The sequence below is a fragment of the Primulina eburnea genome, chromosome 15 (genome assembly GCF_022965805.1).
Source record: "Primulina eburnea isolate SZY01 chromosome 15, ASM2296580v1, whole genome shotgun sequence".
NCBI classification, from domain to species: Eukaryota; Viridiplantae; Streptophyta; class Magnoliopsida; order Lamiales; family Gesneriaceae; genus Primulina; species Primulina eburnea.
In genome coordinates this window covers 35,449,127-35,469,994 of record NC_133115.1, presented here as the reverse complement: position 1 = coordinate 35,469,994, position 20,868 = coordinate 35,449,127, and the positions used below count along the sequence as shown (strand labels likewise).

Here is a 20,868-nt window from a genome sequence, read left to right as displayed (position 1 = left end):
CCACCTGATATAATTATATTGAAATAAGTGGATAAACACACTTATATGCTATGCAAAATACAAACATTAGTGATGCTTGATCCCGCCCACACAATTGGTCTTGCGCAAAGGTTTCCCTTCCATATCCTCCAACCATTATCCACAAACTACATCAAACAGGTGAATCGAAAGTTATCCTAATGAATTCCATATTATACCACTCTTATCCACCTCCTTCATCTCTTCCGAAACGCAACGATATGTACCAAACGATGATGGTTTTTCAGCCGAAGAAACCAGTCAAGATTCAAGAAAATGGAACTGGATTCTCGTCTTTTAAAACCAGGGCTACAGTCCCTCCTGTGTATATCACCGCTAGTTCGTCAGCTACCGGCGGGAAGTTATCCGTACTGCTCCAGACAAGGTGTAAGATTGTGATGTTTATATTTTGTTTCGTCGTGCATCGATTGATTTTTCTGTGATTTGTTGGCAGCGCCGTACTTCTGTTAGCATACTGGATTGCCAATTTTCTCGTGCCAGGGTTTATTATGGAAGATTATCGAAAAGATAAGTCAGAAGAAAATGATGATGATCCATCCCAAGATTAGAGGAGAAGCAAGCCGATGGTTTGGGAAAGGATGAGGGGATTTTTAAGCTTAATGTGTTCGCATCGAGTATAGAAACTTGGCCGTCCACGATTTGTGGAATTTTTATTTCCCGTATATTGCTTCAACCGATTATCTTGCAACTACTTTCCATTTCTTATTTTTTCCAATACAAATCTGCGCAGCAATTTCTTCACAAATTCTGTTCTTGAACTTTAGGATATCGTTGCAGTTATGGATAAGACGAATGAAGGATGAATACAAGTGTTGTCACGCCCCGAGACCGGGGTTAGTCGACACCGACGTTGTTCAACAATCACATAATCGTCAAACAACAAGCATCGTAGTTCAGTATAAACCAAAACCAGTCTATTTCATAAATAACTCAAAATAATCTTGTCTTACAGTGATAAATTCCAAAACGAAATAAAATGTGCGGAAGCAGTGTACAACTTAAATCGAAACTTAGAAAGAACATAAGCGAGAAATATTCATATCTCAAGACTTCCTCACCAACTCCAAAGCATGTCTTATTTCATCCTCGTCTACTTGATCTTCATTCTTATCTGGGGAGAAATGTAAGGGGTGAGTGTTTGGGAAACACTCAGCAAGTGGGGGTCGATCGATTACCACAAATACATATAAATATAATTTAAAACTCATATTGCAAACTGATTTTTCAAAACATAGTATCTTATATCAGATCAGAATCGGAATCGAAGTGCGAAACAGAGATTATCAGACAATTCAGAACAGAACGAATCAGAACAAACGAAAACACTGTTACTCATCTCGTTTTCCATGGTCAAATTGTCCCCAATATATTAGTCCTCTAAGGGGTGAGGCCAAAACACAGTTTTATACCCATTGATGGGGGCCGAAACACAGTTTTATACCCACTGATGGGGGCCATATAAATTTACAATCGTCGTTCCATATCCCACTCGAATCATAACAGTGCACCACAGAATCAGATGTATCAAACAACACTTATCGGAATTTTTGAATAAACTCAGCAGAATCAAAGAACAAAGGAAATAGAAGAACATATCGTACATCGATCGAGATTTTATAAAATATATAATAGCATTTTCCGAAAATTATTTGACACACATAGACGCATGTCATGAGATACTTATACAAAGTTTAAGTTACAAATAAATACATAGCAAAAGCCCACTTACCTGATTTCGTTTGGATTAAGGCGCTAGAAGGACATGCTAAAAGAACTTCGTTCGAACAAGGTTGCGGTAGAGCTTCGACTAGGCTGCTGCAAATGCTAAATTTCGAATTCTTGAAGTTATGGGGAGGGAGTTTGCTTCTTATATAGGCTTGAATAATCAACTATAAAGGTAAGCCCGTATCACTCCAAGAATGTCGCTGATTGCTTAATCAACGTGATGATTGCACTTTTCTCTCCCGAATGAACGTGGCCTCTTCTTGATTCAAGATACACACCCGAGATTCATGAGTGATTTTGGTTTTCCTTAAGTGCAAATGGAGAGTGATTTCCGCTGCATGAATCTCTTCCAAGATTGGTACACTTCCATATGGTGATAAATGGTCAATAATGAAGAGACAATGATTATTCAAATTTTCATGATTATGATTGTATGGAACTAAAAATGTCGTGCCAAAAATGAGTCGAAATTTCCTATGACTTATATAGATTTTCTCGTTGCAAGATTGCAGGTCTTCACAAGTGTGATAAAAAAAAATTACAAGATATTGATGAGCAATATATAGAGAGAAATAATATGTTGTTTTGTATGTTTTTTATAGGATTGTTATGTTTACATTGTATAATGTCTTAAATACAATTTCTAATTACGCACAATTACCTAATCTTATAAAAGATGTCGTTTTTTACGATGAGAAAGTCTCTTGTGAGACGGTCTCACGAATCTTTATCTGTGAGACGAGTCAACCTTACCGATATTCACAATAAAAAGTAATACTTTTTCATTGATAACCCAAATAAGTGATCCGTCTCACAAAATACAACTCGTTAGACTGTCTCACACAAATTTTTGTCTTTTATGAATTATAAAATTCTTTGCAGAATGAGCAAAAAAATTTATTAGAAACTTTTAAGTAGAAGAGACAGCCCAATATTTAGAACTGTTAATAATTACTTCCTGAGCCTAGTCCAATATTTAACATGTGGTTAGCCCCATATTAAATATTAGCAACTTCTGCTTGAAGACTCGGCCCAACGAATTACCAAGGGCCTCTCATAAAAGCCGCAGCCTAATATTTATACCTGCTATACTGTTAATACTAACTTTCCTTGGGCCTAGCCCATTAATTGATATTATAAACTTTGAGTAGAAGACACAGACCAATATTTAGGCCTTCTGTTAATAATTACTTCTCCGAGGCCCTAGCCCAATATTAACATATGCTAACTTCAATATTAGCAACTTCTAATTATTTTGTAAAAAATGGATAATATTGATGCTAATATTGATAATTAAAATAAATAAAGTATAAAGTATCATGAAATTTTAAATAAATTTAACTTTTCATTGGATTATAAAACCCCACTTTTAAATATTTTTTTCCTTATCTTGAGATCGAAAATAAATTGCAACAATTCGATAGACGACTCAATAGATGTAGATAAACAATAACCCCTATAATCGTATAAGAAATTTTCTCCTAATATGACTCGATAAAAAATTGATTTGATTTGAAAGAATTTATAAAATCAATTAGACTTTAATTTCAATTATTTTTTCTCATTCCTGCAAATTTAAAATATATCTTTCGCATTATATAGCAAAATAAATGATTATTGTAATATTTTATTAAATGAATAATTATTCTATTAAATAAACAATAATAGAAAAAAGTAATATTAAAATTATCAGTATATTAGTATATTGATAACATTAATTTATAATAATTAATAGAACATAATCATATAATAATAATACCCGGACCCAATGAAAAAAATGGAATCATCCCATCTACCCTCTTGAGGAGAGGTTTGGTTTATCGAATAATTATTTTGAATTTTTAGTTAAAATTTATTTAATTATTGTAAACAATTTTATTCTGTTATGTTTTATGTTTTATATTTTGAATATATAAGTAGGTGAAGAGTACATATGTTAAGCTATTAATGAAGTAATAGCCCCTAAATTCTTTAAAGATTTTTTCTCTCTTTAAAAGATGATGAATAGTTTCTTTAAAAGATGATGAATAGTTCCTGTTGGTTGAAAAGCTGATTTGCACATTTAGATGATGGTATCACCCTACTCTCAAGAGGATATAGTAGCTTGCCAAATGCATCAACAGATCTTTTATATTCAATTTCAACCATACTTCAACCTCGGAACGTTGGTGAAGAACACTCTGCAAATACTTCATTTTATAACTTATTCCATTTTAATGTACCAATTATGGCCTAAGAGATATGTCAAATCTTGTTCATCCGAGAGATTAAACAAGGTCTCATCGGATGTTTCTCCAAGCTGCTTTCATTGTACTGATTGTATGTTTTACACATTCAATTAACGATCATCAACATACAGAAAATCTGCACAATAACATCTAGTGGATAAAAATATTATTAAACAACACATAAAAGTTACTCAAATTCTTATCAAGTTCAAAATGAAAATAATCTTTCTTAGAAGGGTATATAACCGAGGCAATACAAAGAATATACAAGTTTATCTTAAACAGTATATATGTATACACACACACACACATAGAGGCTAAGCAACAAATACATCTCAGAATGATCCAAATGTATTCTCGCCACTGTACGTCATGTATAGGAAGCCGTCTTCATCTTTATTTTCCTCGTATATCGCAGACATCATTGCAGCTAAAATAACACACAACAAAGGCCCTTGTTAAAAACAACAGAACTAACTCATCTCGATTTAAACACAGCCAAAGTTTCTCTCTCACCAGTTGGAGGGAGAATGTTCTTGACAAATATAAATATAGCTTTATCAGCACTTAGCTTAATTCTTTTTCGGACAACATAAACAAATTGTCCAACAGTCAGATCAGCAGGTACCAAGTATCTGCAGAGTTTGAGATAAAAAAAAAACAATAACAGGTTGGGAACAGACAAACAGTCAATTGGAAAATTATATCTTTTCGCCAATGAAAAAAAATGAAACGAAGGTGGATCAAAACTACGGTCCTACACAAAATGACAGTTGCTTTGAAATAAAGAAAATGCTATACAGGGTAATTTAAGATAAAGTTATCTCCAGCCAAGGAAATGCTGTTATTGCTGTAGCTACTAAAGCTTAAACACTCGCCGTTGCTAAAACTATTATAATATTGCTGGGAAATATAATCAAGGGGTACTGCCTAGGCTCTCTAATGTGTTTCACATCAAAGATAACAATGCATATAAGTTTAACTAGATCCAGAAAAATAAATAGTGTTGGAAGTCGATAAAGGTCACCGACTTCTTCTTGTCAATGTCTGGGATGTCACTCCTTTCAGTCTTCTCCACAATTACCTACACCACAGGAGTTGAAGCGAAGGATTTATTGACCGATAAAAAACAAAAAAAAAGTATATTATTGAAAATTTACTAATTTTCACCGGAATTCTGTCAGGGTACTTCTCCCTGATACGAGCAGCCTCAGCCTGTCGCCTCTCTGCAACACATTACATTAATATACACTGCAGACTGTGAACAAACCCCAAAAGAACAAAAAAAAAACTCAAAGCCATCTACAACATGCACAACTTTCCCATTCGACTCCTCAAGAAACGTCAACAATTTTTCTAATTTCAGACCATAGAGCAAACACAGTTTATAAGCAAACAACTAGAATGTGAAAAATCACCGCTAGAAGTTGTTTGAAAACTAAAACTCAACAGTTGCAGCAGTATCTCAATGAAAACTAACCTACATACGTTAAATAAAAATTAACAAAAGGCCAGTTTCCCCCCTGATCCACTCTCACAACCTAGTATTGAGAACTCAAGCATTGATCATAGAATACGGAAAAGTCCCACGCCATTTCAACACTGTCTCACCAGTAACTAAAATCTCAATCAAACTAAGATCAATCAACATAAAATTGATGCATCATCCTACAGTCAAAAGCCAAATCACACAAGACTCCCGTAAATCAAATCAGTCGTTCATCCACAATAATAAAGTCAAAGATCAAGATCATCCAAGTTCAAAGAAACATGAGCTTGACCACTCTTTGACAAATAAGATTTTATCTCAATTCTAATGAAAAAACAAAATCGATACATGAAAAAATGTAACCAAATTCCAAGACGGAAATTAGGGCTCCTAAACAAAAGGACCAACAATTTACCAAGAGGGTGTTCCAGTTTGAAGGAGCTTTTGGCCATGGCGTCCGGTGTTAAAACAACGATCGGCGAAAGAATAGAAAATTCGCGTTTCAACGTTAGGTTTCTTGCCTTGAAAACGAGATATTAAAATTTAATTAATTCCGACTTATTAGTAGATTCATCATTTTTTGATTTAGTGTACTCGATCAATCAAGGAATATAACCATAAATAAAATGTTAAATAAATATGTAACTAGCTAATTTTTGTGTGGCAAAAACTTGTGTGAGACGGTCTCACGGGTCGTATCTGTGAGAAGGCCGTATTTGTGAGACTGATCTCTAATTTGGGTCATCCATGAAAAAATATTAGTTTTTATGCTAAAAGTATTATTTTTTATTGCGAATATCGGTAGAGTTGACCCGTCTCACTAAAAATTCGTGAGACCATGTCACAAGAAACCTACTCATATATATATATATATATATACACTGATAGTTGCACTAACGTAATATTTTGGAAAATTTTAGCCTAGTACGCTTCATCCACATCGAAAACATATGTGAACAAATAACTGGTGTGATATTTTATAAGATGTTTATGTCATACGATGTCCACAATTAATAATACAATACAATCATTTTTCAAGAAAATAATTGCAAAAAACATTAAAAATATATAATTTATAAAAGTATTATCAATAAAAATAAATTTGAAATGTTGCAAGATTTTTGAACTTTAATTTTTTTTTATAGGTTAGATATGTAAAAATGTTAAAGAAATAATTATTTCATATTTATTTAAGATTTTTTGTCATTGTGATAAAACTCTAAAGATGTGAACGTAACAACCTTATTTGTAATATTGAATTGATTAATCACGTTATCAATAAAAAAAAGAACTCTATGAGATTATTTTCAAATACACTTAACTAGAACAACAATCAGCTACACATATGATATCGATACACAAATCTAACATTGATTGAAAATCAACATATACAAGAGAAAGCTTATTGTGTTAGGTGCATATTATTTATTATATACTACATAATAAACTATACTACCAAAAGTTAAAATCACTCCAAATATTACTAAATTTATACTGTTTTGATAATCACTAGTTAAGCAACATCAAAACATGGTAATACTCTTGGTTAGAGAAAGAATAGCAGCAGCAAGGGAATTTGAATTTTATTGTGAGCCGAGAAAAAAGGCCTATCCACAAGGTTTTCACGAGAAGTGGGAGGAAACAATGTAAGATTGAACGACGACTTGAGGGAAGCCAAAGAGTTTTTACTCCTCGGTTTTCCGATTCTGTTCACTGTAATAGTTGGAAAGACGATCTACTTTTCTATCAGAAGCAACAATAACATTCCATATTTCCTCTAGCATTATTGTCGTCGCATCGCATTTTAACTCATCTTCTGACTTACCGATTTACCAAAAGCTATAGTTAGTGGTAATGGTGCAACTCAAATCTTTTAAACCACACAGCAGCTTAAACATCATGATTCGATTGCTCTACCAAGCAAAGACAATTATTGCACCCAACAATCTCTCTCCAATAATTGCACTCCTTGCAATCAATGGCAATCGAACCCATGATATTGGCTCTGATACTGCCACTTTACCAAAAGCTATAGCTAGTGCAATGGTGGAACTCAAATCTTTTAAACTGCACAGCAGTTCAAGCACCACGGTTCGATCGCTCTACCAAACAAGAACAATTATTGCACCCAACAATCTCCCTCCCAATAATTGCACTCCTTGAAATCACTGGGAATCGAACTCATGACCTTAGCTCTGATACCAATTGTAGTACCAAGTGTTTACCGCTTTACCAAAAACTATAGCTAGTGGTAATGGTGCAACTAAAATCTTTTAAACCACACAGTAGCTTAAGCACCATGGTTCGATCGCTCTACCAAGCAATGACAATTATTGTACCCAACAAAGGAACCATACAAAATAAGTGAGTGGAGAAATCTTAAAAACAAAGGTAAGTCAAGAAACCTAATCCTTGAGGTTTCCTCAAGGAAACGGTATCTTGTGAGACGGTCTCACGAATTTTTATCTGTGAGACGGGTCAACCCTACCCATATTCACAATAAAAAGTAATACTCTTAGCATAAAAAATAATATTTTTTCAAAGATGACCCAAATAAGAGATCTGTCTCACAAAATACGATCCGTGAGACCGTCTCATACATGTATTAGGATATATAGTTGGAAATAGAAATATTTCCTCCAATTCCAATCCACATCGATATTGACACAGCGTGCAAGTGAATTATCCACGTAAATACCCAAAACAAATGCAACTCGCACAGCCATTTCTCTTCATCCAGCATCAAGAACCTCAAATTGTCCAGACATTTTACATCAATCCAAAAATATTCATTTAACAAGAATAAAGTTTGAAAAAATAGAGCATTCTACGACAAATATGGAAATGGAAATTTATCCATTGATGAATACATAAAGCAGGAGCTCGCCATTAGTAAACATATGGAAATATCCTCCAAGGAACCAGGTACCGATATTCCGCCCAAACTTCCTTGTACTTCTGTGCACACCGGGCTTCGTCTCTCCTTTCTCTCCATATCAGTAAAACAAATAGGTATATTGGATAGAAATATGGAACTGGAGAACTGTGTAAACATGGTAAAAGACGACAAAATTAAGCCACTATAAATTGCCCTTCCTTGATATATAGAGAGAGATTATGACCTTATCCCACAAGGTAAACTGAAGGACAGAGCAACCAACAAATCACCGAGATAATTACTGTGCCTGGCAATTGCCCTGAAAAAGGAAAAAAAATCTACCAGAATGGAGGCATAGTAACTTAGGATGAAGGAACAACTCATAGTTCGTAGAAACACAAGGAACACCAAAATGCAGTGGTACTGTAGGGCCTAGACATAAGGAGAGGACCAATGCAAGACAGATGGTCGAACTTTCAGAGATGATACATTAGAATCTAGATACCTCGTGGCTACATTCATTTTTCAATGTCGCATGGCCTCTATTTTCTCTCTAGAGCTATATTAATTTCTATTATCTATTATCTTTATAAACGTGGTTTCATTGTTTGTTTACTAAATTGTCATCATATCTTATGTTTGTCTTTTGGTATTTTCTTATGTTTATCTTTTGAGATCACTGGTTTTTTTGTTATTTGTCTATTTAACTTTGATTTTTTTTCTTTGTTTTTGGGTGTGCCGTTTAATTTCAGAGTTACATCTTGAGGTTCAATCTAGGCATCGCAACTCCTTTTGGCAGCATTCACTAGTTCGAAACTTAATTTGAAAGTTATATTTCGACCCGGACGTTTTCGAGATGCCGCTAATATCCAATGAATGACAAGTGTTTTTCCTTTTATAGATCCTATTTTAATGGAAATTTGATGAGTCCATCCACTTACACATATTATTTTTACTGTTATATCGTACTTTTGTAATTTGTTTAACTTTGACTTTTCTTCTTTGTTTTTTTTTTTTGGACGATTTAATTTTATAATTACATCTCGTGTCTCGAAGTTCAATCTTTTTATTTTATCGGTTGCTTTGGAGACTTAGAAATTTCGACTTCGCTTAAAAAAAACAACCAGATTTAAATAATCTAAGTTTTAATTTATAGTTTTAACTTAAATAAATTTTTGTAGGCAGTGACATTCATTAATTTGAAACTTAATATTTCAACCCAGAAGTTTTCGAGATGCCACTAATAACCAACAAATAACAAGTATTTTTCCTTGTATGAATCATATTTATATGGAAATTTGATTAGTCGATCAACTTACACGTATTGTTTTTACTGCTATTCCGTACTTCTGTAATTTTGTCATTTGTCTGATATTTAACTTTAAATTTGCTTCTTTCTTTGTTTTTGGTTAAACTATTTAATTGCATAAGTACATTTTGAGTCTTGAGGTTCAATCTTTTTATTATATTTGTTGTTTCGGAAATTTTGAAGTTTTCCGACTTCAGTTATGTTAAAAAAAACAACCAGATTTAAATAATGTATATTTTCAATTTATAGTTTTGACTTAAGTAATTTTTTGTGGACAATGATCATTGTTTTCATTCTCATGTGAAGCAGTGAAGGTGTTGAGCTTTTTTGAGTCAAATAAGTTAATGTACTTCGATTTCATAAAACACTCAAAATGGACGAAATCATATTAGTGTTAATCTAATGTGTATTGCTTTGATTGATCTATGTATAATTAATATGTGTTTTTTCAGTTTTTATTCATCTGCTTTCTATTTGTTGCGTACAGAAATTTTTATATTAATAATAATGATAGATTTAACTTTTTTTAGTACAAAAATTTAATTAGGAAGTTGCATTTCTCGCAAACAATAAATTTGTCCGTGATATACATGTCTTCTTGTTATTTTAATTTGTGTATTTTGTTATAATGTTCATGAATTCAATCTCTAATATTTTTCTTTAGATTCGAGTCAATTAAAATATAATTTCATATAGATTAAAACATATTCAAGGTAAATTATTTATCATATATTTTTCAAATTCTGTAATTCTTTGATTATAATGATTTATATCACTTCATTTCACAATATTTTTAATTAACACACTTGATTAGCAGTAATTTTTTTTTAAAATAATATTTTAATTCATTCGGATATATGATGTTTTATCGACAAAAATTTTCTTGGTTATTTTATGCAACTACAATGCATGTTCTTCTTCTTAATATTCTTATAACGTATATATATTCGATCATATTTTCATGAGATAAAGGGAACCACAGAGAGATGTTCTGAATGCCAGATGGATGCTTACCAGTAACCAGAAGCAAGAAGCTTCCCTCCAATTATTTTTGGAGGCCTACCCCAAATATGTGCTTTGGGATTCTTTTTGAAATCATGCTTCTGCTTGTTAGCTCCTCGGAAGACGAGATAGCTTTGCAACCACAAAACAAGCATGTCAGTGTAGAAAATAGACAAGATCAGAAACTCCAAATATGTTGGTTGAAAACAACCAACCACAATAGCAGCTGTGATTGCCTCATCTGAAAGAGAAATAATACCCAATGAGAAAAACAAGACAGTTGGCAACAACAGCAGCAGTTGTTAGCTCCACCTCATTATCTTTAAGCCACCAACCCTTTCAAAAGAGAAGAAATAAATTACAAAATATTTACAAGGAGAACATGCTCGTGCATGCATACACAGATACACTACAGCATCATTCACATGCCAGATTGAGCCAGAGTAACTGATCAGATGGCACACTAAACAAGGAGATGACTAGAATAAATGAATAGAATAGTTCATTTCTGAAAAAATGAGTAGTAGCTCAAGAATTGAATAGAGTAGGACAACAAAAACATAGTATTTACTTAAGTTACAAATATTGAAATCATTTTGTTGCATAATGACATTATAGAAATGGATAAACAGGCATGAAACAGAAAAAGTCAAAATTGAATTTCAGGCTGTTTCTAGGAACCCTTGGAAATTATAGAGATGAGAATATAACCATTGTACAACTGCAGCAACAATCATATATCAAAAGGATTGACCAAATATAATTAGATAATCTACAACTTATATGGTTCCACATTAACATAATTTCATGATGGTATGGCATTGGTATTATCATCGCTAAAGACACTGGATAGACGAAGAATGTCCTCAACAATGCCATCGTAAAATTGCAATAAAGGTCATGTTTCATAGAGGAAAGGCGAACATGCCCATAGATAACTGAATGCGTGTGTCTGAAAGGGATTGGTGGAAATTGGATATGTTTGGAGAAAGACAAAGGGAATCGGAAGACTTTAAAAGAATGGGAATATGAAGGTAGTTATCACACAATGAACCAGGACCGAAATGTTTCCAAAACCATTTCAATACTAACTACATTAAAATATCCGGGAATAACTTCCATGACAAAATTCATATTTGAGTGCCATAAAGTTGATTTTTCCAGAAAAGTTTTATGCTTTGCCTAAACCCAGTTTGAGGGGTAAAAGTATGTAGAGCTGAATTTAAGAAAGGGGGACTTGAAAAAACAATCGAGTTAAGTGTTGCCTATACGACCGTATACCTGGATACTGAATGTAAATGGAATCCAGACTAGATCTCCAAAAACCAGCATGAAACCCAACCTCTCTGCAATTATATCCCATCTAAGAAGATGCCAATTTGGTTGAGGTTAGATTTATCTATTCTGTGACATGCGAATGGAAGGTTAACAACTAGGCTATTCAAAAATCAACCAGAAAAAAGGAAACTAATTAATTTGTTAGAGATGGCAAACCTTCAACGCTAATCAGAATGTATGTTATACAAACCTAGCAGAACAAAAACTAGTGTAACATTTCCACATGATCTTTGACAGACGAATCAGCATTCTAAAATAATATGGCAAACCAAAACTAACTGAACAACAAAACTTTTAAAGCCAAACAACGAGAGCTATTCTATGACATATACATTGGACAAACAAATGATGATATGGATAGAGTTGCAGTGAAATATATGTTCACATACAAGAGGAAAGTGTGATACTTACGTGGAGGTCATATATTCTTCAAAGAAAAAGTAGTCCAGGATGTATAGCTGAATTAGGAAGCAAAAGAAAAATTCTAAGAACTAAACGATTTCAAGAACACAATATAATTTTTACCAACATACCACACAAAATATCTGGTAGAGTATCATTGATCGGCTTAAGTCAGTCACTTGAATGCAGTTTGCAAGAACAGACAGATTTATAAGAAGCCATCCCATCATACCAGCTCTAACAAAGTAGAATCTACAAGATAGATTGGATTACATTATATTGAAAAAATGTATTGGCCAATTTCACCATGTGAGGAGATAAGGTGGCTACTTATAAGCATAAGAAATAACAATCACATTCACTTATAGACAATGGAAAAAAAGCTGATCAATTATAGTTTTCTTCCAATCAAAAAGGTATTAACTTGAAGGAATTGTCACTAATTTATACATAGCATACGAGAGAGAAAAATAAAACCCTAACTGGCAGTAGAGTCTGGTGAGAAAATGCCAAAAGCACTAATAACAGAGTGTGTTATGAAGATTGTGAGAATTTCAAGACACCTAGTTAGCAACTTAGGTTTGGAAACATACTTGAGGTCAATTCCCATGAACTGAGGATTTAGTTGTATCCCAAACCACCTATAGCATGACATAAGAATACATAAGCATAAACTGCAGAAAACTGTTAATGGCCAATCTATAAATTTAGTAAATAAAGCATTATGTATGAAAAAATAAATAGAAAAGAAAAGGTGAAATAGTTCTTGGAGCTTGAATGATCAACACAAACTGCTTTCAAGAACTTTTCAGGGGATACTACGATATTTGATTTCAATAATAGTTTGAGAGACTTCGTATGACAAATTGATTTATTTACCAGTCATGAATGAAGTTTCCGGTGACTCGGGGCTTCAAAGAAGAACTTTGTGATCGGGAATTATAACCAGTTATATAGAGAAGAAATGTCATCTGTCATGAAACACCATTAGAACAAACACACGTGACGTTCAGGCAAGAAGACACTAGATCGTCAAAAATTACAAGGTGTATGATCACCGAATGAATGCAAGTGCTTTTTAGGAGATTAATAATTCACTGCCTTTAAGTCAAAATGAGTTACCGGGATGTGCCCCGAGTGTATGTGATGATACAACACTAACTTATAAAATTTCAATATTTCAGTCGCTTTGTGATGGATGACCCCAATAACGTGATTCTCAGCTAAATGTTGGAAAATGCAACTCAGCGTCATAATTCAGTACCAACAAACCTATTACATATATTTACTAGATTAAAAATAATTAGTCAGGTGTACTATAACTAGATCCCAACCATTCATTTGAAGAAATGTAACAACAGGTTGACCAGAAACTTACAAATACACTGAATACAAACGTTGTTGACAAAAGCTCAAGCCCTCTATCTGCAATTGCCTGCAGCAAATGTAGCGATACCAAATGCGTTTCAGACATCAACGTGCGCATAGTCCACAAATCATACATTAAATGCCGTGAACAAAACAAATTTACCACAATCTTCAGCCTCTTATGACGAATTACAAGCAACCAAAACAAAAGAAGAAAGAAAGACTCATTTTCCATATGAGCGCGTATTAAAACTACAGATAACAATACTCACAGTGAGTGATATAAAATCCATCCATCCGCCTATCCCGAGTAGAAAAACCAATACGATGAGAGATAATAAACCTGTAATCACCAAACAAAGAAAAAACCGATTAAAAATTATGAAACAACGTCATTGGAACCAAAGCTGTAGGAATGGTGGTCTGATTTCAAACCATTGCAACGATAATGGAGCCGAGTTCCGTCAGAAAGCACCGCTCCAGGAACAACTTTCCCGGGCAAAAGGGATCCAACAATCGCCAAGTAAGTAAAGAATAACAGTATCATAGCAACCTATTCCATTTTTTTTTCAAAAATACAGCAGAAAAGGTAGTCGTTACAATGAGATACAGATACACATTCATTAAACAAATTTGTCAGTGATTTGCAGAGAGTTAAGGCGAACAAACTGATGTCCACGAAGGAATGAGGGAAAGGAGAAGAGCGCTGAGATCCATCGGCGTAGGATTGATGGTAACTTCTTCAGCTTACTACTGCCGTGCTTACTTTGCTAGGACTCCTGTCTAGGTTGTCACGGAAGGCAGAAAAGACTTGGAAAATCTTATTTTTTAAAATTTTTATTCACATGTTCGGCCAAGGATAAATATAGATCCAATAGTTTTTTGTGAGACAATCTCACGAATTTTTATATATGAACAAGTTTTTGGCGATAGACATTAGAATTAAAATTTTCTTTGACTATAATGTCCTTCGATTGAAATATTCTATATATTTTTATAAATATTTCATGTATGCTAAATTATAATATAAGATATAATTCTATGAGTGATTTTTTTATATTTTTATCAAATATATAAGATAGCATCGATAGAGATATTAATAAATAATTCTAATTTATATTTATTGGTTATAATAATAAGTTTATACAAATGAAATTTGTGCATTGCGAAGAAAAAAGGGTACGGATGCTGGATAAAGAATAGATAATTAATACTATGAACTACACCAGTAGGCCTAAATATGCAGTAATATGGCCTGCGCCATCGATCTCCAGGCAAAAATGGAGCAAATATCTATGGTAGCTCTTTTGTCTTTATTTCACCTATAATATATTACAAGAATATAAAACAAGTGCAAATTCTTGGATTTTTTAGCGTTGTCCTGAGATGGGACGATTGCATCAGAAGAAAACTTTGCTTTGCATTGAGCCGATATATGTTAGAAAACCGCGCTCCAAAGAGCATTATCGCCTTCTCCACATCTTCGGTGCACCTCTTTAATCCTATCAGCCGAATTGCAAATTCCGCTGCAGCTCCAGTCGAACGAAGCAACACAGATGTTGCCTGCTTGGGCCTTCCACTCACAATCTGTGGATATATGTGATATAAATCAACATATTTAACCATTTCATTCAAGTGCATATTTTAAGGCTAGGATATATGTTACCAGGTGGTGTTCCGCAACATAATCTTCGGTCATCTATGTGCTCCACATCCAATCCAATGAACCAAGCTCCTAACGACACATCCTCATTCGCGTATTTGTGCAATACATGCCTACAAAAGTGAAACTCAGAAAAAAATTCCACAGATTTGAAGATGTGAAGATAACAAGAAACAAGCCAACACTCACTGATTTATTGATATGTAGGTAGCCAAATCTTTAGAAATGGCATATAATTGCCCTGTAGCGTGACGAAAATATTTGTTTCCTTGCTCACCAAATTTCCAATACTCGGGTTCATGATATCTCACACCCCTGCCAAGGAAATGCCACGGCCAAGGGCATGTAAGGTCCAGAAACAGGAAATCCATCACGTCAATTCATCAGCGGATATATACTCTAATGATACTCTTACTTACTTTTGAGCCAAGACGGGACCAGATTTCATGCATCCAATATACACCCTTGGTTTGGAACGATGCCTAGCTAGAGTTGCTCCTAAAGTTGCTACATATTGTGTTCCGAACATCAAAACGTGTGGTAGCATTGCCAAAAAAAAAAACACAAGAAAGAAAGAAAGAAGCTCCGATTAAATTTTGCTAGCATTTGTTTTAAATGCTTGCTCACTAAACCCCCACCATGTTTGCTTTTGCAAGATTGAAAAAATTGACACAACACACAATATAAATACTTAAAAGCTTAGTGTTGCGAAAACTATAATCCCAGGTCCTAAAACTCCAACCCTCCTTACCTTGTACATAAAGTGGAAGTTTACTGTTAACAACATTGTAATAAATACTTGTACTTCAAGGAAAAAAATTATAAATCAAAATAAATATTTGGGATGGTCCAAACTGAGCCTTTCCAGCAGCAGAAATTATATACTAATACTCGATTCCTTGATTCAAGAGGGGAGCTCACAATTGCTGCTTTCTATAGCACATCCCATCTTCATTGGTTATTCATAATTTATATACACTCACAAGCCATGAACACATACTGTCATATATATCTTGTACATGTACATGCAAACTTTCAGAGGGAGATTTTCAATGCTTACCTATATTTACATGAACATCATCATCAACTTTGACATAAAAATCTGCATCCCAGAGTGCAACAGCAGTGGTAAAATAAGTCTTAGTCTTGGCTGATAGTTCAAGGTACCCCTCTACATGTTCCTAGTCAACCATTTAACGACATTGTATAACTTAAAATAGCTATTGAATAGCAAAAGAAGTAGGTATAGACATGAGTTGCCCCCCCATTACGGAAGTAGAAGGCCCAAAAAATAATAATAAGCAAGCTATACTAAAAAATAAGCAAACGCACCAGTCTCAACAAGTCTCCATGTTTCTTATCTTCTGCTTCGATAGCTCTATCGAGGATACCTCCTGACGTTGCGCTAGTGACCAAGGGATGCAATGAAAATGGGCAACAACATAATAATCATTCTCATTCAAGTTCTTTGTGATTGAAAAAATGAATAATAGTAAGGTGGTGAGAAAGTATCAGAAGAATATATAATCATCACAAAGTTTGAAAACTAAGATTAAGTTCGTTCAGAGACATTCCATGATACTTCAATTATGTTTCACCAATAGTTACATGAGATACCAATTGAACGAAATAGAAGCAGCCCTACACTGCTATAAAACACACAAGGGAAGCAGGAATAAAAGAAAATCCAAGACAACTAATTTTTAACAAAAAATCAAGTGCAAATGGTATTCTACTATTCTCATGTAATTGATTAGCTGAAAATTATTGTCCAGCATAAAGAGAGCAATTGAAATAAATTTCAAATGAGCAAGGATAACAGTATAACAGTCGCTCAAAATTGTTTAACATCAACAAATATAACTATTTCCCACCTGTGACCAATCACAAATCGAATGATGATGCCCTTTTCTTCCTCAAGCCTTTTGCGTTTATCACCTGAATTTATATGAAGAAGAATGAGATCATGTAAACTAAACAGCGAGCACTGATAATCAAATCAAATTATCTCAATTTCAATCACCTTCTAGCATCCAAGTAGCACGCACTGAGTCTCTCCTCTTTCTACTGCTAAAGGCAGTATTTATGCCCACCACCATCAAGTATTTTCTTTTTTTGGTTAATTCGGGCATCTTCAAGTCTTCGGAGATGGGAGAACCACTGAGTAAGGAATCCTGTACAGCCCTGGCTGCGGCTAATTCCATCTCCAAATTTGAAATTGTTTTATCTAAGGTTCTGCACATTGTAATTGAGCTTAAGTGATGCAATTTATGTCACTGATAAACATTAAAAATTATAAATTATTCAAGGTCCATGGAGCTTACTCAATTGCATGCTGAGACTTTGAAACTTCACTTGATATAGACTTGGACTCACCCTTTACATCCTTCTGATAAATAAAAAATGATTAGCAATACAGAGTAATGAATTTTTCAACTAGTATAGAGACACTCGGACTTAAGCAAATCCCTTTAGAATGAGAGTAAAGTTCAAATAGTTACTACGTGAGTACTCACAACAGTTGGATCACAACCATCTGCAACTAAACTGAGTTTCTCTTCTCCTGCCCCAGTCAACCGTGATTTGTCTTTAGCTTCGGGATCTGCCCACTTTCTGTCACCAGTAAATTTAAATCAAGCAAGCTACATCCATAGGAAGTCCTACCCAGCAAAAGGAACGTGTGGAACAAACTAATAGAGGCTGTTTCAATAACAAGTAAATAAACAGATTTTGCATAATAGTTTCCGAGTTTAAGTTAGAAGTGTCGGTTTCAGCTTAATGTAATATTTTCTCACATGCTAAATCTTGAGCAATCCTCGCAAAGATATTTCTCCCACTCAAACTATATCTTCCCATTAATGGTAATAAACATCTATAACAAGCCAAATCGCCTGTAAGGTACCTAAACGTCCTAGATAAGGTAGACAAAAAAATATAAGTGAAATAGAAGGCCACTAAAATCCCGACTTTTAACTTTTGGCTCCAGGAAATGATAAGCAGCTTTATGTGGATTTTTTTGTTAATAATTGGATTACAATATATTCAACTTTTTAGAAACCACACCAACAAGTCTACGACCAACTACCTAAATTGATAGTCATAGGCTATCATGATTCCAAATTTCCCATCACTAACCAAAATCTTTAGTCATCAGACTCCATATTATACAGGTTAAAAATGAATTGCATATGGAATAGCTCCATCTAGCAAGTTTAATCGAAATTGAAAATATCAAACCTATCGGTGAAGAGCATCCCAGCACAGAAGCATCCAATACAAAGGAATATTGTGAGTTTTCTGTGAACCACATTCTTGGAAGTTGACTCCACCCCTCTGCTCTTCCAAGACATTATTCTATTCTTCACTTTAAACTCCCAGTTGCTCAAATAAAGCACACCCCATATCAAAGTTCACGAAACTTAAAGAATCGACTAAATAAAAAGGATCAAAAGCTGATATCTTTCGCTTGATAGCTACCGATTTACAGTAACCCAATTCAAGAACACAAGGATCAGGACACCCAAAAAAAAAAAACTAAAACAACAAAAAGTTACACAACTGTCACACGCAAAACAGCGTGCGATTTCTTAAGCAAACTTCAAAACAAGATTGGAGAGATCAAGAAGAAAAAAAGAAATAAAGAGAGAAAAGGCTAAAAAAAATAAATAATGCTAGAAGATTTCCAGTGATTCTCTTTTTGGCAAGTCAATGGGACTTCTTAGAGCTTGTATTAATTATCTCCAAAGTGGGTAGTACAATTTTTTCTCAACCTGAATTTATGTAGAGGTGGGTTATTCAATCCGTGATGCTTAATTTCATCGGGGGAAGGTATCTAAAACGGAATATAGATGAAGAATTGAAGAAGGCGAATAAGCAGACTGAAGGTGTGTATTCAATCTGCCAAGGCAAGAATAGACCCACCGCCCACCTCAACTGCTCTCTGTTCCGTTCCTTTATTATTAATTTTATTCTGAATTTTTTTCTAAATCTTAATACTTTGACAATAAAACTACCTTATTTTTATTTTGTATGTACAAATTAAATATATATTTGATAAAAATTTAATTCATACATATTCACCCACATCTCTGCATAGTATTTACTTATTTCTAACTTAAAATATAGAGCAGTGTAAGTTAGAAATAAAAAAGAAATAGACAAACCAACATGTTAGTGTTTTTTTTTCCAGAAAAGTTGGTCTGTTGTGATACGTTTCATATGTTTATATTGTAAGACAGGCCTATCTGAATCATATTTCCACTCTTTGGTGCTCTGAAAAGGAAGAGTTGGTGAAAAATCCTCAATCAAAACATCTCTTTGGTTCACTTCTTACCCACAAAATTGTGGTACTATATCATACAAAATGTGGTACACTTCATGTAAAGATGTAATACTAAAAAAGTACTCAAAGACTGAACACAAAAAAAAAATCGACGAATTGTTTATTACATTCGACCATATCTCAGATCCCTGATATCAGAAGGAATCGACAGGCCCGTCAACAAATAATAATTAGTCATACACATGGTGCACGTGTAACGAACATGGTGATTGTCTCTCTTCAGAATTATCGAAGTTTTTCTACAGGTCATAGCCAACTTTAAGAACATTTGCCATTTTTCTTTTTCTTTTTTCTTATGTTAATTATTTATTATTATAATAAATAATATTAATCGGGAAAACGTAAAAGTAATTAAATTGTCCCTTACTGGTCGATTACATTTTTTTTTGTCCATTCAATGATTTATATATAATTAAAGCCCACGATTTAATAAAATGTTGCATTCTTCCAATTATTTTCCTGGAATGGAGCAGTAGGTGACGAGTAGTTTTCTCTTAGAAGCAAGCAGCTGCAAATTATGGTTGAAATGGGTCGACAGCTTACCACACGATCGGTTCAAAATTTCGATCTCACTTTCTATTTTATAGTATTGTTTTAAATATATGGTCGAATAATATATTTTATGAAATATTATTTTTTTATCGATATCATTTATTAGAATTTCAGAATTATATATGAATTTAATAAAAGGTATATTTTACTTTTTTTTAAATTTTTTTTTTGGGAGAATATCTTTACATGTAATTTTAAGCACATATGTCTCCACATGATTGACAACCCTCGGCTCAACGCAAACTCAATTAATGCATTGGTAGCAAGTACTCGTACCTTTATTACACCGACAGATTGGTTACACGTAAAAAAAAAAAAAAATTATTGAAAACACTTATTCTAAATAAATAATTGTGTTTTTGTTGAAACGGTTTGGGTTTCATAAAAAATTCTTTTATCTTTGTACATTTTTTAGGCAGTTTGTAATTGTTTTCCGAGAGAGAGATCAACTATAATTATCACAAAGATGTTATAAATCACTTTTGTAATATATATCTTCATAAAAATAGATTATTTTTATGTTCAAAATGGTA

General features: G+C 33.6%; 3 protein-coding genes and 1 long non-coding RNA gene across 8 annotated transcripts; 1 reads left to right on the top strand and 3 right to left on the bottom strand.

Moving 5' to 3' along the window:
* Positions 1 to 40: 40 nt before the first annotated feature.
* LOC140814176 (uncharacterized) lies at positions 41 to 2,302 on the top strand. Of its 2 annotated transcripts, XR_012114077.1 has the most exons (3): positions 69 to 403; positions 473 to 850; positions 2,288 to 2,302. It is a non-coding gene; the product is annotated as an uncharacterized lncRNA (long non-coding RNA). The 2 variants fall into 2 exon arrangements; XR_012114078.1 differs by lacking the exon at positions 2,288 to 2,302 and having other exon boundaries at positions 41 to 403; positions 473 to 852.
* A 1,839-nt stretch (positions 2,303 to 4,141) lies between these two features.
* Positions 4,142 to 6,058, bottom strand: LOC140814902 (autophagy-related protein 8C-like). Its single transcript, XM_073173997.1, has 5 exons — positions 5,897 to 6,058; positions 5,163 to 5,218; positions 5,024 to 5,076; positions 4,509 to 4,627; positions 4,142 to 4,422 (listed from the first exon to the last, which is right to left on the bottom strand). Exons 1-5 carry the CDS (start codon positions 5,931 to 5,933, stop codon positions 4,328 to 4,330), a joined length of 360 nt encoding a protein of 119 aa, XP_073030098.1. The 5' UTR covers positions 5,934 to 6,058; the 3' UTR covers positions 4,142 to 4,327.
* Positions 6,059 to 8,186: 2,128 nt separating this feature from the next.
* LOC140814667 (delta(14)-sterol reductase) lies at positions 8,187 to 14,606 on the bottom strand. Of its 3 annotated transcripts, none has more exons than XM_073173718.1 (13): positions 14,448 to 14,606; positions 14,214 to 14,331; positions 14,051 to 14,121; positions 13,789 to 13,845; positions 13,290 to 13,381; positions 13,004 to 13,051; positions 12,542 to 12,662; positions 12,420 to 12,466; positions 11,952 to 12,033; positions 10,930 to 11,006; positions 10,683 to 10,802; positions 8,604 to 8,678; positions 8,187 to 8,524 (listed from the first exon to the last, which is right to left on the bottom strand). In XM_073173718.1, exons 1-13 carry the CDS (start codon positions 14,493 to 14,495, stop codon positions 8,371 to 8,373), a joined length of 1,110 nt encoding a protein of 369 aa, XP_073029819.1. In that variant the 5' UTR covers positions 14,496 to 14,606; the 3' UTR covers positions 8,187 to 8,370. The 3 variants fall into 3 exon arrangements, with proteins under 3 accessions (XP_073029819.1, XP_073029818.1, XP_073029820.1); XM_073173717.1 differs by having other exon boundaries at positions 8,187 to 8,516; XM_073173719.1 differs by lacking the exons at positions 12,420 to 12,466; positions 12,542 to 12,662 and having other exon boundaries at positions 8,187 to 8,516.
* A 272-nt stretch (positions 14,607 to 14,878) lies between these two features.
* LOC140813851 (probable beta-1,3-galactosyltransferase 2) lies at positions 14,879 to 19,394 on the bottom strand. 2 transcript variants are annotated; one of them, XM_073172621.1, is made up of 11 exons: positions 18,679 to 19,394; positions 17,958 to 18,054; positions 17,766 to 17,827; positions 17,465 to 17,676; positions 17,316 to 17,379; positions 16,774 to 16,846; positions 16,502 to 16,622; positions 15,861 to 15,948; positions 15,631 to 15,756; positions 15,445 to 15,554; positions 14,879 to 15,365 (listed from the first exon to the last, which is right to left on the bottom strand). In XM_073172621.1, exons 1-11 carry the CDS (start codon positions 18,789 to 18,791, stop codon positions 15,217 to 15,219), a joined length of 1,215 nt encoding a protein of 404 aa, XP_073028722.1. In that variant the 5' UTR covers positions 18,792 to 19,394; the 3' UTR covers positions 14,879 to 15,216. The 2 variants fall into 2 exon arrangements, with proteins under 2 accessions (XP_073028722.1, XP_073028721.1); XM_073172620.1 differs by having other exon boundaries at positions 17,766 to 17,830; positions 18,679 to 19,393.
* Positions 19,395 to 20,868: the final 1,474 nt, after the last annotated feature.

Coding starts and splice junctions, on each gene's coding strand:
- LOC140814902 (XM_073173997.1), bottom strand. CDS start 5,933: ATGGCCAAAAGCTCCTTCAAACTGGAACACCCTCTTG. Junction 5,219..5,896: donor CAAACTGGAACACCCTCTTG/GTAAATTGTTGG, acceptor AATGTGTTGCAG/AGAGGCGACAGGCTGAGGCT. Junction 4,628..5,023: donor CCAGACATTGACAAGAAGAA/GTCGGTGACCTT, acceptor CAAACTCTGCAG/ATACTTGGTACCTGCTGATC.
- LOC140814667 (XM_073173717.1), bottom strand. CDS start 14,495: ATGGATCTCAGCGCTCTTCTCCTTTCCCTCATTCCTTCGTGGACATCA. Junction 10,803..10,929: donor TGTCTTGTTTTTCTCATTGG/GTATTATTTCTC, acceptor GTGGTTGCAAAG/CTATCTCGTCTTCCGAGGAG. Junction 8,679..10,682: donor CTTCTTGCTTCTGGTTACTG/GTAAGCATCCAT, acceptor TTCCTTTTTCAG/GGCAATTGCCAGGCACAGTA.
- LOC140813851 (XM_073172620.1), bottom strand. CDS start 18,791: ATGTCTTGGAAGAGCAGAGGGGTGGAGTCAACTTCCAAGAATGTGGTT. Junction 17,831..17,957: donor ATGGTTGTGATCCAACTGTT/GTGAGTACTCAC, acceptor TTTATTTATCAG/AAGGATGTAAAGGGTGAGTC. Junction 15,555..15,630: donor ACCTACATATCAATAAATCA/GTGAGTGTTGGC, acceptor TCACTTTTGTAG/GCATGTATTGCACAAATACG.